At 40.2% G+C, this 14,938-nt stretch overlaps 1 protein-coding gene across 3 annotated transcripts in view; it reads left to right on the top strand.

The window, feature by feature from the left end:
- Positions 1-14,938, top strand: part of ctnnbl1 (catenin, beta like 1) — a 75,775-nt gene that overhangs the window by 19,132 nt on the left and 41,705 nt on the right. For 2 of the 3 annotated variants that reach the window (XM_074642950.1, XM_074642949.1), the window contains exons 8-11: positions 1,164-1,236; positions 3,867-3,925; positions 5,755-5,903; positions 13,057-13,238. In XM_074642950.1, the coding sequence (XP_074499051.1) occupies positions 1,164-1,236; positions 3,867-3,925; positions 5,755-5,903; positions 13,057-13,238 (463 nt within the window). The remainder of the gene's footprint in view (positions 1-1,163; positions 1,237-3,866; positions 3,926-5,754; positions 5,904-13,056; positions 13,239-14,938) is intronic. The other variant, XM_074642951.1, reaches the window with a different exon arrangement.

The following is a 14,938-nucleotide window of genomic DNA, read 5'->3' as shown; positions in this document are numbered from 1 at the left end:
AGCGTTAACTTAGCAGCCACGATGCTGCGTGTAGTGTCGCGGACATGCAGCCACTTTCCCAGTAAAAGTCTCCACCTCACATTTAGTTTAGTTTAGCAGGTTGTCAGCTGTGTGTCTGCCCGGTGTAACGATACTCTGTCTGCCTTGCATAACTTTAGCGAGTGGCCAACAAACAGTGTGTGTATTTGTGCTACGTTAGCAGCTCTAGCATTGCCAGAGGCTTCGTGCTCGCCGCCGCACACGTAGTAACTTTAGTGAGTTTGGGGTTGTTGGTGGCGTTCTAGCTGTGAACGTAGGTGTAGCAGTGTGTGTACGGTTTATTTGTCGGTGAATAAATGCTACGAAACTACAACTCCTCCGCTCCGCTCAAGCGAGCTGGAGCTGTTCTTTTAATACATCCATGGAGAGACCGGAGCCAACTTCCTGGATCCTGCAACTCCGGCTCCGCCTCTTAAGGTGGGCTGTTAAGGTGGACCAGCTTTTCTCCTTAAAGAGACGAGTCGCTCCTCTGAGCCGCTCAGCTTTTGAATTAATTATTAACATTTCTTTTAACCGATAGCGTTAATCGGTTAAAAATGCTTAATGTCGGTTAACGGTTAATTATTGACATCCCTAGTTAAACGTCACGCCTCTTTTGCTCCCGTGATGCCGGCATGCTATCTAAAATCATGCACTAGGGTGGCATTATGCCGCCATTGTTTGGGGCAGTGTAGCGGTGGATCTTATTTAAGGCAGTATTGCGGAATCTGTGCGAAAGCGACTAGTGTCAGTCAGTTCTATGAATGTTTTTGGAACAAATTAGTGAAATTGTATTTTATGGTGGAGATTATTGTAGTATAGCTACATTTACTGTAATAACAGATTAAACGTTTTTTAGCTGAAATAATTTAGGTTGCAGTTGAAGTAGTTTTAGAAACATATGCATGTATGCATGCAATGAAATTCATGATTTATGATGTGTATCATGTAAACCATTTGATCCAGAAGTTAAAGGATTTCAAGTTGCTGTATACCACTATACCAGATACGATTTATGAGGCAGGATCTCTGTTTACCGTAAAAAAAAAAAGAAAATCCAGTTTCTGCTACTCTGAACTCTGGAGAACAGAGTTTCTTAAGATGAGTGGTAATTGGATTTTGGTCTCTCTCCCTCTCCCTCTCAGGCAAAGATGCCGTTTGATGCTAACAAGTTGTACTGCAGTGAGATCCTGGCTATCTTACTGCAAAACAATGACAGTAAGTGTGTCTCAGTAAAACGGCTTCCAAATGATGTTGGTTTATCTTCCGCTTTTGTCGCCACTCCGCTTTCTCAAACGTTTCCTTTTCCTCTCTTTTTCTTTAGTTCTTCACTTCCTCTATTCTTTCCTTTGTTGTTTCATCCTTTCTTTTTTTCTACCCATTTATTCTTCTTCTGTTTCAGCCTTTCCTCTTTCTGTTTCTTACCTCTTCCCTCTTTCCTTTATGTGTCCTCTCCACCTGTCTCTGTTTCTATTACCACTCCTGCTACTGTCTCTCATTTAGTTTGCGCTTCCTGTCTCTTCCTTTGTCCTTTCCTCCCTATTTTCTTCTTGTCCTTTTTTGTCATTTTCCTCCATCACTCTTTGATTCCATGTTTCCATTTGTCTCCTTTCCATCTTTCCATTCCTCTTTCTCCCAATTGCTTTTCAGTCTTCCTGTCTCACTGCTTCTCTTCCTCTCTCCACGTTTATTTGCGTTCTTCTCCACCCTTCCCCCCTCCTCACTAAAACCCTATAAAGCCTCAGATAGCCACAGGACTATCAGGTCCTTGGATAGGTTCTCATTAATGGTCCAAGCCATATTGATATTCAGTGAGAGTCGTGTCTCATTTTACACTCGTTCTCCTCCTCTTCACAGGCGCTGCCTTTATTCATCCTCTCCCTTCCTGCCCTTCAAATGCAAAATAAAATTCAACAAAAAAAAATGTTTTTTTCACAAAGGAAACATGCTCCCATTAATAATGTTCGCTATTAAAATACTGTCAGTGTCTTGAAGTAAGAAGAAAAGCAAATCACACAACTACTAATAGGAAAATGACAATTTAGGAAAATCCTTGATGTGCTAATTTGAATGTAATTATCCCTTCCTACTGTCAAATTTTACTTAAGGGTTTATATGTAAAAAAGAAAAAAAAAGAAAGCTTACTGCTGTGAAGGAGAACAGCATCTCAGTTCTACTAACTCATTATCCCTGGAGATTCACTGTATTTTTGTTAGTTATGAACACTTTACTGCCTAGAGAAAATAACAAATCCAAAGCACAAAATATTGTTGGTAAACGTGGGCGTACGTCGTGCCACTTACTGAGGCCCGCACTACGAAGCAGGATTTGGGTTTAGCGAGGTAACTTCAGGGTTAACCCTTCAGGGTTTTCAGTCCTTCGACGGTGGTTCACTTCTTACCGGGTTAGATCGCCATGGTAACTGATGCACAACTGCTCCTAGGTGTGACCTAACCTGCTCTGGAGCGGGTTATGTTCGAAATAAGTGATCAACTTGTATAAAAGCACCGCCTACTGACCAATCAAAGCTCGGTGTGAGGATCCTCAGGTAATATTACACAAATACGAAGAAGTTAAAGTCGATATCCAGGCTAAAAGCAGCACAGTTTAAACTAACAAATGCAGAAAGGAAAGCTGGTCACTGATGGTGTGAAACAGACTTTGGAGTCATGCGTTAACAGTTCCACAGATTGTATGCATTGCCTTGTGTTACTTTGCTACCGGTACTTTTATGTATGCTGTGGGTGATTATAAGATACGAAAGTAAGTCTTCTTACCGCTTTGAATTATGTTCTTCTATTTATTTTTTATTTGCCAAGTCTGTTTCACACCGCCGGAGTCGGGGGACGCAGCTGAAAGAAGCATAGAAGCGTCACACGCCTCAATTTTCCTAAAGGGAGTAATAAAGTAATCTCACAGTTTGCCATTCTATATTCTATGAGCAACAATTTAACAGAATACACAAAGTAATTTTATTCAGATCTATTGTGCTCTAGACGGGGCAGTGATATTATAAGTCTGTTAATTTACGCATTCACACAGTCGGCATTTTTTTTCTTTCGTCAGCTGTCCTTCCTGCATTTGGCAGCTTCAACCGTGTTACTTTATTCTGGATTGTGTGTTTAACTTCTTCATATTTGTCTCATATTTAAAGTTTGCTCTTTGTTTGTTTAAATATGCCGCTCAGCTGACAGTAGATTTGACATGTTTGTGATTGGTCACATGCTGCAAACTCCGGCCCCTTTCACGTGAATGCGCTCATAACCAGATTGGGAAACCCTGGGTTGACCTTCGTAGGACCGCTTAGCGTGATCGCGGTTGTTAGGGTTAGTTAAACCTGTTAACAAGAAGATACCCTGGGTATGTTGAACTCGTTTCGTAGCACAGGCCTCTGCTGTCAATTTACAGGATTTCTGGGTGTTGACATCCTTAAATGTAAGACATTTTTGCCCTCTCTGCCATTTGGGAGCACTAAGAAGTAGAATTGTGTTGTGTAACCATAACAAACATTTTTAATACTCAGGCCTAGATGGAATAATGCATATATATTTTTCATTGCCCTCATTTTCTCTCTCTGGAGGTCCCTCGTAGCCAATGTGTTAGTCAGTGTTTATGCTCTTTGAATGCCGTTGTAGCACTTCTGTCTTTCCCTCCCTCTCTTTGTCTTTTTCTCTTTTGCTTCCATTTATCCACTTAAACCTTTTTTTTCTCAGACTGTTTTCTGTCCTCCTTCCGCTCCCTAAATGTCTCTTCTTTTTTTTTTTTTGCAACCATCTCAATTTAATCTCCCTGTTGTCCTGTTACTCCATTTTTATCTTCTCCCTCTATATTTCTTCTCTTTTCCACAGATACCAGAGAGTTATTGGGAGAGATGGATGGCATTGATGTGTTACTGCAGCAACTATCTGTAAGATTCAGTTTTTACTCTCTATTTTTAGTTTGCTTTACCACTACCTTTTCTTATTTACCTGTCATCCATTTGAGCCTCGCGGGGGTGAAGCCCAGTCATTTCTCAAATATGAGCATCTCCAGACTAAAGATTTGAGTAGGGCTGCAGCTCACGATTATTTCATTGTCGAATAATCTGTTAATTATGTTCTCGATTAATCGATTGGTCTATAAAATGGGTGAAACATGCCGTGTTTCCCAAACCCCAAGAAGACGTCCTCAAATGTCTCGTTTTTTCCACAACTCAAAGATTTTCAGTTTACTGTCGTAGACATTTAAGAAGCTGGAAACAGAGAATTTAGACTTTTTCTTTCTTCAAATAATGACTCAAACCGTTTAATAGATTAGTGAAATAGTTGCCGATTAAGTTAATAGTTGACAACTAATGGATTGATCGTTGCAGCTCTAACCATGAGCCGTATACTGAGTGGTGGTACTCTAACATGTGGGTCCACACCAAGCCCAGTCTAACCCCAAGCCTATTTTTACGATTAACCTCACTCATACCTACTCTGAGCACAAATACAAATTATAGATACCCCCCTATTAGCTCTTAAAGGGGACATATTATGCTTTTGTGCTTTTTCCTTTTCCTTTAGTGTGTTATATAGTTTTTTTTCTTATGTAAAAGATCTACAAAGTTACAAAGCGCAAAGTCCACGCCAAAGGGAGTTCCTCTCCCCAACAGAAACACTGCTCCTGAACTGCCTGAAACACCTCGCTTGAAGTCCCGCCTTTTCTTCCGTAACATGGTGATGTCATCAAGTAACATGCTTTGCCTAGCGGCTAGTTTGGCATGCCTTCAAATTAGGGCTGACAAAGTTAATGCAATAATAACAACGCGTTAACGCGAATTCTTTTTAACGCCACTAATTTCTTTAATGCACTATAACTTGCGAATTTTAATGTATTTTAATCAACCTCTTAAAAATATGACGGGCCGCCGATCTTTTCGGAGGCTTTTGTAGCGGGCTCAGTTTTAAAGCTAGAGTGTAGACACTGCTATCATATGAAACTAAAAAACCTAAAGAATCCATTTGTATCATACTAGCTTGACGCAAAGGAGGCTAAATAATGCTCCAAACTTGCACTTTATGATAATCACATGCAGTTTTGGGGCAAGTCCTAGTCAAGTCAGCACACTGACACACTGACAGCTGTTGTTGCCCGTTTGGCTTGAGTTTGCCATGTTATGATTTGAGCATATGTTTTATGCTAAATGCAGTACCTGTGAGGATGTGTTGTTAATTGATTTTGATTGAACAATAAATATATACGTAAATACATTTGCATAATGCAAGCATACAGTATTTGGCCACTCCCATGTTGATAAGAGTATTAAATACTTGACAAATCTCCCTTTTAAGGTACATTTTGAATAGATAAAAAAATGTGTGATTAATCACGATTATCTATGGACAATCATGCGATTAATCGCAATTAAATATTTTGATCGATTGACAGCCCTAGCAGAAATACAAATTATAGTTACCCACTGACAAGCATGTTGGTAGTGGGTGTTTCCATTATCCCAGCCTGTCTCCTTTTGTTCTCTTAATTATAGTATGAACCTGTCTAATGTTTTTGTCATGTTGGGCTTTTTCCTTCTCATCATTAAAGGAGCTCATATCACCCACATTTCCCATACTACTCTAATAAAACCATTTCACAAGCTTTTGCTGTGTTTCAAAGAATCTCATTTTCATGCAAAAACAACATGGCTGCCTGGGTTTCCTTTCTAAACACTCCCTTCGCTCGTGGGCTCTCTCCTGTCTCCTTCCCTCTCAGGTGTTCAAACGTCACAACCCGTCCACGGCCGAGGAGCAGGAGATGATGGAGAACCTCTTCGACGCTCTGTGCTCCTGCCTCATGCTGGCAGCCAATCGGGACCGTTTCCTCAGAGGGGAAGGGCTTCAGCTAATGAATCTCATGCTTAGGTGAGGCTGCAGCACACTATAAGAAATGCCACTCTGGCACTCACTCCTAGGTTACTCTACTTTGGAGTGCATTTCCTTCCACATAAGACAAAGCTGATTTTTAAAAAATATATATTTATATTGAATTGGACATTGTTTAAATCTTGGTTTGCAAGCTTGCAGTCTTCTTCTTTCTACACTTTTTTGGTGTATTACTACATTTTTGTTGCCTGTTACTACCACCTGTTGGATCAGTGGAATAGGCTAAAACTGGCCGCAGGAATTTTTCTATTGCGTGACCCATGTGCTCGGGCGCTTGCATGTGTGTCCTCGTGCATAATACAAACAATACGAGGACATTGCTCCACAGCACTGCTAGTGGTTTCAGGGTACCTTTTAAGGTTGAATATGTATAGGTGGTGCTCTTTTGCTCACACCATCAACCGCGTTGATCAACACAGATTTTTTAAAGCCTGAAAACAGAGCCAAGAGGAGGTGCAGAAGTCTAGTTTTCTCTCAGAACACTTGAATTACAATATGCTGAAAGGTTAATATGGAATTTATGCCCAAAGATGCCAAAAATATACTCCCTACTACCACTTTAATCGTCAAAAAATGTAGAGACAATTGCAGACTGTCAATATTTGAAAAGCTATTGTTTTGGCAAAGTTGAGTCAGAGATACAAGAATATATTTGTTGTAGTTAATTACTAAGTATAATCAGTGTCACTTAATAGGTTTGCTCTTGTAAATTCTTTACACAATTTCTAGAAGAACAAATGCATTATGTATGAAGTATGTTCCCAATGTAATACTAGCCTCCTACAACATGCAGTAATAAGGAATTTACAACAAGTGGGCAATAATTGCTTCAGTGCTAATCTGTAAAAGGAAAGTATACGGTGTTGAGCCCAGTATAGAACATCTCTTGAAGCCTTTTCCCCCCAGTGCTTTCTGCACTGTGAAAATCCGAACACTCATAGCATAGCAGCGCTGCACAGACCAGCACGTCCGTCTGCTATATTGCCTGGCGAGACTGCCGGTCCAATCAATCAACAGTTGGTGGAGCGCAGCAAGGCAGAGATGTGACCTTAAAGGAGTCATAAAGACACATTACGTGCATTTATGAAACCTTCACAGCCTCCGCACCACCTGTGCTGATAATCACATCATTGGACACGTAGATTTAAGGCTCCGATCAATATCTCATTATTGGATGCAAAAACCCCTTTTCTGTTAAATCATCCACCGGGGAACCGGAGGAAGGGGAAGGCAGAAAGGGAGGGAGGGAGGGAAGGAGGGAGGGAGGGAGAAAGAGCAAGCTGAGATATGACTTTTAGAAAGTAATTTGGAATTTGTAAGAATACAAGATAATTTAATTTCTGATACCTTTCATTCATACTTCTAAATACTTACAGTGCACAGAACATGAACTTTGTTTGAAACAAGATGAACATTGGTAAGCTCTGGTGGATTTATACTTGCGTGTTAAAGGGACTGTTTGTAAGAATCAGAAATGCTTGTTAACAGCGACACCTGTGGCCGTTAAGTCAACTGTTAAACCGTTAAAACACTGAGTGAAATATTCTGACTTCAAAACAAGCAGATAAACAGAGGCAAAACAGACTCAGTTCAAGATCTATATTTATGAGAACTTGACGAACAACCTGAGGGCGAGCAACACCACATGTGAGACTAGAACAAAAGCCAAAGTAAAAATAATCAACATACATTTTTAGATATTCACAAATACTTGTGCTTGCTCGCTCTAAATAGACATGAACGAGCATCGCCCAAAACAGTGAGACACGACACACGTCAGCTTAAACCACAATATCACTCTATATTTCACCTGCTTGGCAGTAATGTTAGCTGACCAGACAAAGGTCTCTCCATGAATCACTGCTGATCCTAGTGTTGGCTTTTTCCTGCTTCATCCTCCCGAACGCAGCCGGAGGGAGACACCGGCACCCGGTCGGAGACAATAACGTTTCTCGCTGCGGAGCTCCGTCACTTCACAAGACACTGAAAACCTCTGTTGGTCTGGAGGAGCGGCAGCAGTTATTTCTGCACAAACGTCAACTGTACATTCACTAGATATTCTCAGAGCTACGAAGTCTTCTGCAGTGTGTAGTGTGCGCGCATGCACGTGAGGTGGAGCGAGCTGAGTGAAGGCAAGCAGGCAGAGGAGCAGAGTACAGCAGAGACTCCGGCCCTGGAGACCAAAGCTACGGTCTCCCCCCCCCCCCCCCCCCCTCCCCCCCCCGCATCCTCCGACCGCAGCCAACTATTTTTAACAGACGGGCTTCACCAGATAGAACTTTGCGGTTTTGGTGCTTCCGTGTAGTTTGTGTTGGAGTCTTGTCTGAACAGCGTAGCCACACGCGAGCAGTGAGCGGGCATGGGACACCGACCCGGGTGATTTATACGTGTAAGAAGTGACAAACAGTCCCTTTAAACAGCGATCCTACAGCAGGTCCCTCACATGTAGGAATTGATTAATAGTTCAGTGTTGTATTTCACCTATTGATACCACCACCACCTCCACCACAACACTAGATAGATGTATCCTACATTATCATGCCATTATCATTAATGCATTAATCATAATACATTCACAGTCTTTCATTGTGCTGACTTTTATTTTATTTCTTTCAACATTCTTTTTTAAATCGAGGATGTAGTTAAACACATCTGAATTCAAAATACAGTCAAAATATTAGAAGAAACTATAGAATCACAGCCGGTGTAAGACATCAAAGGCAAAATGTATAACTAAAATAAAAAAACACAATAAAAGAAATTGGAAAAAAAGGGATCATTGTAAATCAAAAAACGGAAATGAAATAAAACAAGTTGAAAACCTCTCCAAAAGGCATACAGCAGCACATACGACCCAAACCTGTTTACGTTATAAACTCCACGTCATTTTTAATAAATGGTCAGTTTACTCTTCCCGAGGAGTACGACTCAGCCTGTGAAAACAGTTGTATGATAATGACTTCTGTGGCTGTATTCTGATGGCATAGTGATGTCGTCAGGGTTATCTCAGATTGGGCTTTAGATTTTTGAACATTTTAACAGATGGCTTGTTTTACAAACTTGAGGTGTGGTGTTTGAAAGATGTGAACTTTTATCAGTCAGAGAAAGATGGTAAAAAGAACGATTCTTTTTTTAATCTTTCTCTTTATGGATGTGCAGCACTAAATTGCTTTTTGACTGTCCCTTTAACTTTATCAGTTTTAACTTGTTCAGTTTCATTGTAGTTTTCAGCTTTTGCTTTCTAACCAAGACACAATGCAGCTGCAAAATAAAAAAATGAGAGCTACATAATCCAAAAAAAAAAATTCATCTCCACTCACTGAGACACATTTATTGGTTTTCCATCAAAAACTCCATTTCAATTCCTACCAGGCCTCTTCAGCCTTGTGCTACATACAGATTTCACACCTGGTGTCTTGATGAGTTCCCGGCACAGCTAAATGTTTGTCAGACTAGACACCTCCTCTTAAAACTCTGATGTACGGCTGCCATTTTTACAGATGTCTAAGCACTACAGTATATACTCAGTTTGTGGGGAGTATAGCACCAGTAGTTTTAAAAAAAAGTTTCTGATCATGTCTGAGAATGTTTTGGGGCAGACTTTGGGGCGTATAGGCTGTAGGGCTGTGTATTGGCAAGAATCTGGCGATACGATATGTATCATGATACATGGGGTAACGATTCAATATTATTATTATATAATATATTGTTGCGATATATTACGTTTTGTTTTTTTTAAATCTAATTTTAAGAAAACTGTCATAGTATAAAGACACCACCATTTGAGTACAAAACGTCACTATGTGAAATGGCTATTATGGGGGTTAACATCATCACACATGAATACAATTGGGTTCAGTGGATCCACAAGAGTCTCAGCTTTCCAGTCATACCCAATTTATGTAATTCCAAGACTGTTTATGGACCCCAGTATGCAGAAATATTCAAATACACCATTTTAGAATAGGAGAAAATAACACATTTATACTGCATGTATGAAACTGCATGGTTTTTGCACAACACTGCATGGAATTATCAAAAAGTGGGCATGTCTGTAAAGGGGAGACTCGTGAGTACCCATAGAACCCATTTTCATTCACATATATTGAGGTCAGAGGTCATGGACCCCCTTTGAAAATGGCCATGCCAGTTTTTCCTCGCCAAAATTTAGCATATCTTTGAAGCGATATTTAGCCTCCTTTGCGACATGGAAGTATGACATGACCAATGGATTCGTTAGGTTTTCTAGTTCCATGTTGCCAGTAGCTTCACTCTAGCTTTAAAACTCAGTCCGCTGCACCCTTTCGAAAGACAGAATAGTGGCCGGGTTTAAGAGGTTAATTATAAATCAATACAGTGTTTTGGAGAATCGATACAGTATCGCAAAACATAATATTGCGATTCTCATGTGTATCGCTATTTTAGGCTGATCAGGTCAGTCAGCAAAGGTGAATAAACTCTTCAGCCAGGGCCAGCCATCTCTGAGCGATTCTCCATCTAGAATTTGAGTCTAATCAAAAACCTACTGCTGCTGTCACGCTAGCACCCACCAGATATCGTCGACGGCATAGTTCACAACACCGGGGTGTTGAGTTAAGTCACCTGTCTCCCAACTGAATTGCCTAGTTTCCCTCCGGAAAGTACACTGTGTGTCGCTCCCCCCGTGGCCTCTCCAGCCGTCCATCATACATAATGTGTCTGTCTGGAGAACCAGACTCAACTGCCTGAAATATGTGTCCCTCCTCTGAGATAAACACTGTCATCTGTCATTGGTGGGAACGGAGGAATTGACACCGTGACAGACAGCTACATTTCCCGAGAGGAGGCGTGGAGCGTGGAGGGTGGGGGGGTGTAGACGGAGCATGAAACAGTTTGTCCCGGTTATCGTGCCAGTGCTTTGATGATGGAAAACAGATGAATATAACTATAATTTATTTGTTTGACAGAACACACATTTGTCATCTTCTATTGTGGTAGTCTTAATAATTTGTTTGCTACCTTGAAATAAGTTTTCAGAATTAACATGGAAACAACTGCTTATTTTATCTTGTTTAAAGTTGCATTTTTTTTTTTTTAATAATTATCTATTTTAAAAAAAAATATTGTGTGGCTCATGATGAGAAAAATTAGTAATAAGTTGGGCTGTCAAAGTTAACGCAAATTTGTTTTAACGGCACAAATTTCATCAATGCAATGTGCCATTTTTAGGTTGTAATGGGCTTGTCGTGAAGGAGGTTAAATAACACTCCGAACTAAATTTTAGCGAGGAATAACTGCCATGGCCATTTTCAAAGGGGTCCCTTGACCTCTGACCTCAAGATATGTGAATGAAAATGGGTTCTATGGGTACCCACGAGTCTCCCCTTTACAGACATGCCCACTTTATGATAATCACATGCAGTTTGGGGCAAGTCATAGTCAAGTCAGCACACTGACACACTGACAGCTGTTGTTGTCTGTTGGGCTGCAGTTTACCATGTTATGATTTGAGCATATTTTTTATGCTAAATGCAGTACCTGTGAGGGTTTCTGGACAATATTTTTCATTGTTTTGTGTTGTTAATAGATTTCTAATAATAAATATAACCATACATTTGCCCAAAGCAAGCATGTTTTTTTTATTTTAGTATTAAAATCTTAACAAATCTCCCTTTTTAAGGGACATTTTGACCAGATAAAAAAATGTGCGATTAATTGTAGTTAATTATAGACAATCATGTGATTCATCGCGATTAAATATCTTATTTGATTGACAGCACTAGTAATAATTAGTTTAGTTCAAGGTACACTCTGATTTTGTCATAGCTCAACTGTGAGTCGATTAGTGGATGAGAGAAATATTTGTGGACATTTCTTTGCTTTTGGGTGTTTCTCATATGATCTCATATGCAGTTTGCTGGACTCTGATGGGCTGACAACTCAAACTAATATAAATTAAATATATTTTGAGAGTGGAGATGTGTGTAGTCGGCAGAATTTCATTTAATTTTTAGTGATCAAATCTCAATGTGCCTCATGCAAGAAAATTTTTATCTTGAACTTGTCAGATTTTTTACTGTGAGGTTTGTTTGTGTTCCAAGTTTGTAGTCACCAAACTCTCTTAAAGGTACAGTGTGTAGGATTTGGTGACATCTAGTGGTGTGGTTGCAGATTGCAACCAACTGAATACCCCTCCGCTCACTCCTCCTTTTATCCAGGACTGTGGTAACGTGAGCCGCCGAGTGCAAAACCGTGGTAACGCCGTTAGCCTCGCTCAGAGGCCGTCCATACCATAATAACACCACTTTGGGAGCCTCAGAAGTCGGACAGCGGCTGGCGGTACCACGGTGTTGCACTCTACATATCGCGTTACCGCAGTTTCACAAGCGTGTCGAGAAGGTAACGTAACAATGCTAAAGGCTCTCTCTAGAGCCAGTGTTTGGTTTGTCCGTTCTGAGCTACTGTAGAAACATGGCGGAGCAACATGGCGGACTCCGTGAAGAGGATCCACTCCCTATGTAGATATGAAAGGCTCATCGTAAGCTAATGAAAACATGATTCTTATTTTCAGATGTTTACACACCAATGAAAACATGAAGCATTTCTGCTAACAGATCCCCAGAAATGTCACATGTTGTTCCTTTAACTTCACAAACTTGTTGAACTATGAATAATCATGCTATTAATCGGGATTAAATATTTTAATCGATTGACAGCCCTATAATATATTTAAACTCCAATTAAATCCAGTGTTTTTTTCCTGTTAAAATTCTGCAATTTTGTTTTGTAGCAGCATCACTGTAAAATGCCATGTTTGTTCCACCCATTATTTTAAGTACTAAGGTAAAATGTAAAACTTTAGGGTCCACTTGTATTGCATTAGCTGATTCAGTCATTCCCATAAACAAATATTCATATTATTTAGGAGTAATACTGCTAGAAATAAGAGCATAAAATTCAAGGCTGAAATGATTTTTTAAAAATAAATACGTAAAAATAGTGTTTTATTGCCAGATCACCCAAAAGTTTTTATGGCAGCTATCTTTACTGACACCTTTTCAGGGTGCTTCATTGCAAATATGCATGTTCTTTATACCTATTGAAACAATAAGCAACTCTGACATCAGCATTGTTTCCTCTCTCTCTGCTGCAGAGAAAAGAAAATGTCTCGAACCAGCGCCATGAAGGTCCTGGACCACGGGATGATCGGACCAGAGGGAGCAGATAACTGTCATAAGTTCGTGGACATCCTGGGCTTGCGAACCATCTTTCCACTCTTCATGAAAACCCCGAAGAAGATGAAGAAAACCGGTGCTTCAGAGAAGGAGCATGAAGGTCAGTCACTAATTAGATCAAGGTGACAGCAAACGACTTCATGAAGGCAGCTGCAAAAACGCTGCTTTGACCTGTTATAGTGGTGTGACCTGTCGGGCCAAGCAGTGAAAGCAGAGGCGTGACATCATTGCACTATTTTTCAATTAAATGCCATCAGCAGCAGATTAAATGTCACAAACGGATAAAGGAAACAAACCAATGGAAACCAATCCACCGGGGTAAAAGCACACCAGTTGCTTGAGATCAATGGCTTCCACACATACAATGTAAATATGATTTGGAAATCAGGTTTTATTTCCCTAGTGCCCTGGGAAGTCGGTATTGGGGACTAGTTCAAGCGCTGCAAATGCCTGAAAAATGAGAGAAGTTATTGGAAAATAATTTCCATGTTTTTTTTCATTTGCTGAGAACTGAGTCTTGCAACAGGCTGTGTTCAGGACCAACGGTGGTCCGAATGGTAGATAAGGGCTGGGAGCATTTTAAATTGGCAGCATTTGATTTAGTTGTAAAACGCATACAGTACATGCCCTGCAGAGTTTTGAGCTTTGCTTGCACATGAAAGCTAAGCAGGATGTAAAAGTGACAGGTGACAGTGAAATATATTTCCAGAGAAAAATCTGTTCTTAGTCATGCAATTTGTTTAAACTATTCCAAATATGTACAGATTTAACTCTTACCTGATCAGCACCAAATGGCATTCTTTTAAAGGTTCCATGTAACATCTATTGAAACGTTATAATGTGAACATCAGTGAGCAGCTCCGGGGTCTGAAAAGTGAAGACATACTGTATATTTGTAGGCTGGCCAGGAAGTTAGCATCGCCCTGGTTCCTTCAACACAAAGCCAATGGGATTTTTCCATTGGGTTTTGGATTATTGCAGAAAATAAGCTCTGTGTCAAACAAACGTTTATGATACTTACACGTTTTCTTCAGCAAGATAATCTTAGCAAATGACCAGCACTTTTATGATTTTTGAAGTGTAAATGCAGGTAAAAAGCTTACCACGGTGTTGTCCGGTCTGGGAGTCCGCATTTTCGTCTTCCAACTTTAACCCTTTCACAGTGTCTTTTCTGTTCATGAAAGTTAATTACAACCTTTTTGGTCGCCTAAAAATGTCTTATTCAGCGTTCGGTTGTACTTAGCTCCACCAAAGAGTATAGAAGCAAAGAGACGAAACTCCACAACAGCCGCTGCCGCCATTTTGGACTGAAAAAGCTTATTATATTTATAATATCTTATTGTTCAACACAGGCCATTTCAGTAGAATATTACAATAGAAGAGAAATAATTTGGTTTCACTTTTTGGTAGTCGCTCTCCTAAATGGCAGAAGCGTACCTTTGCTGCTGGGCGCTGATGTTGCAATGGAACAAACAGTTGACTGAATCACTTCTTGGCCATATACGTTCTTTGGCTCCACCATCTCGTGTCACTTGTGGTTGCAAATAACCAACATGGCGAACTCGAGGCTTTAAAACAGCAGTCCACAAACCAATGGATGACGTCACGGTGACTACGTCCACTTCTTCTATTCAGTCTGTGGTGAATATGATAATGCGTGAGGTAATGATGGTGAAGATGATGATTGACAGTGTTTGGGCTACTTTTCTAACGTCCTTCAAATCTCATAATTTTTGTTATTTGTCAAGTAATTAAATCTTTAGTTTGCCGACTGCACTAATTTAAGTAATTGCACTAATC

The sequence above is a fragment of the Sebastes fasciatus genome, chromosome 8, assembly GCF_043250625.1.
Source record: "Sebastes fasciatus isolate fSebFas1 chromosome 8, fSebFas1.pri, whole genome shotgun sequence".
In the NCBI taxonomy this organism is placed as follows: Eukaryota; Metazoa; Chordata; class Actinopteri; order Perciformes; family Sebastidae; genus Sebastes; species Sebastes fasciatus.
This window is presented reverse-complemented; position numbering and strand designations above follow the sequence as displayed.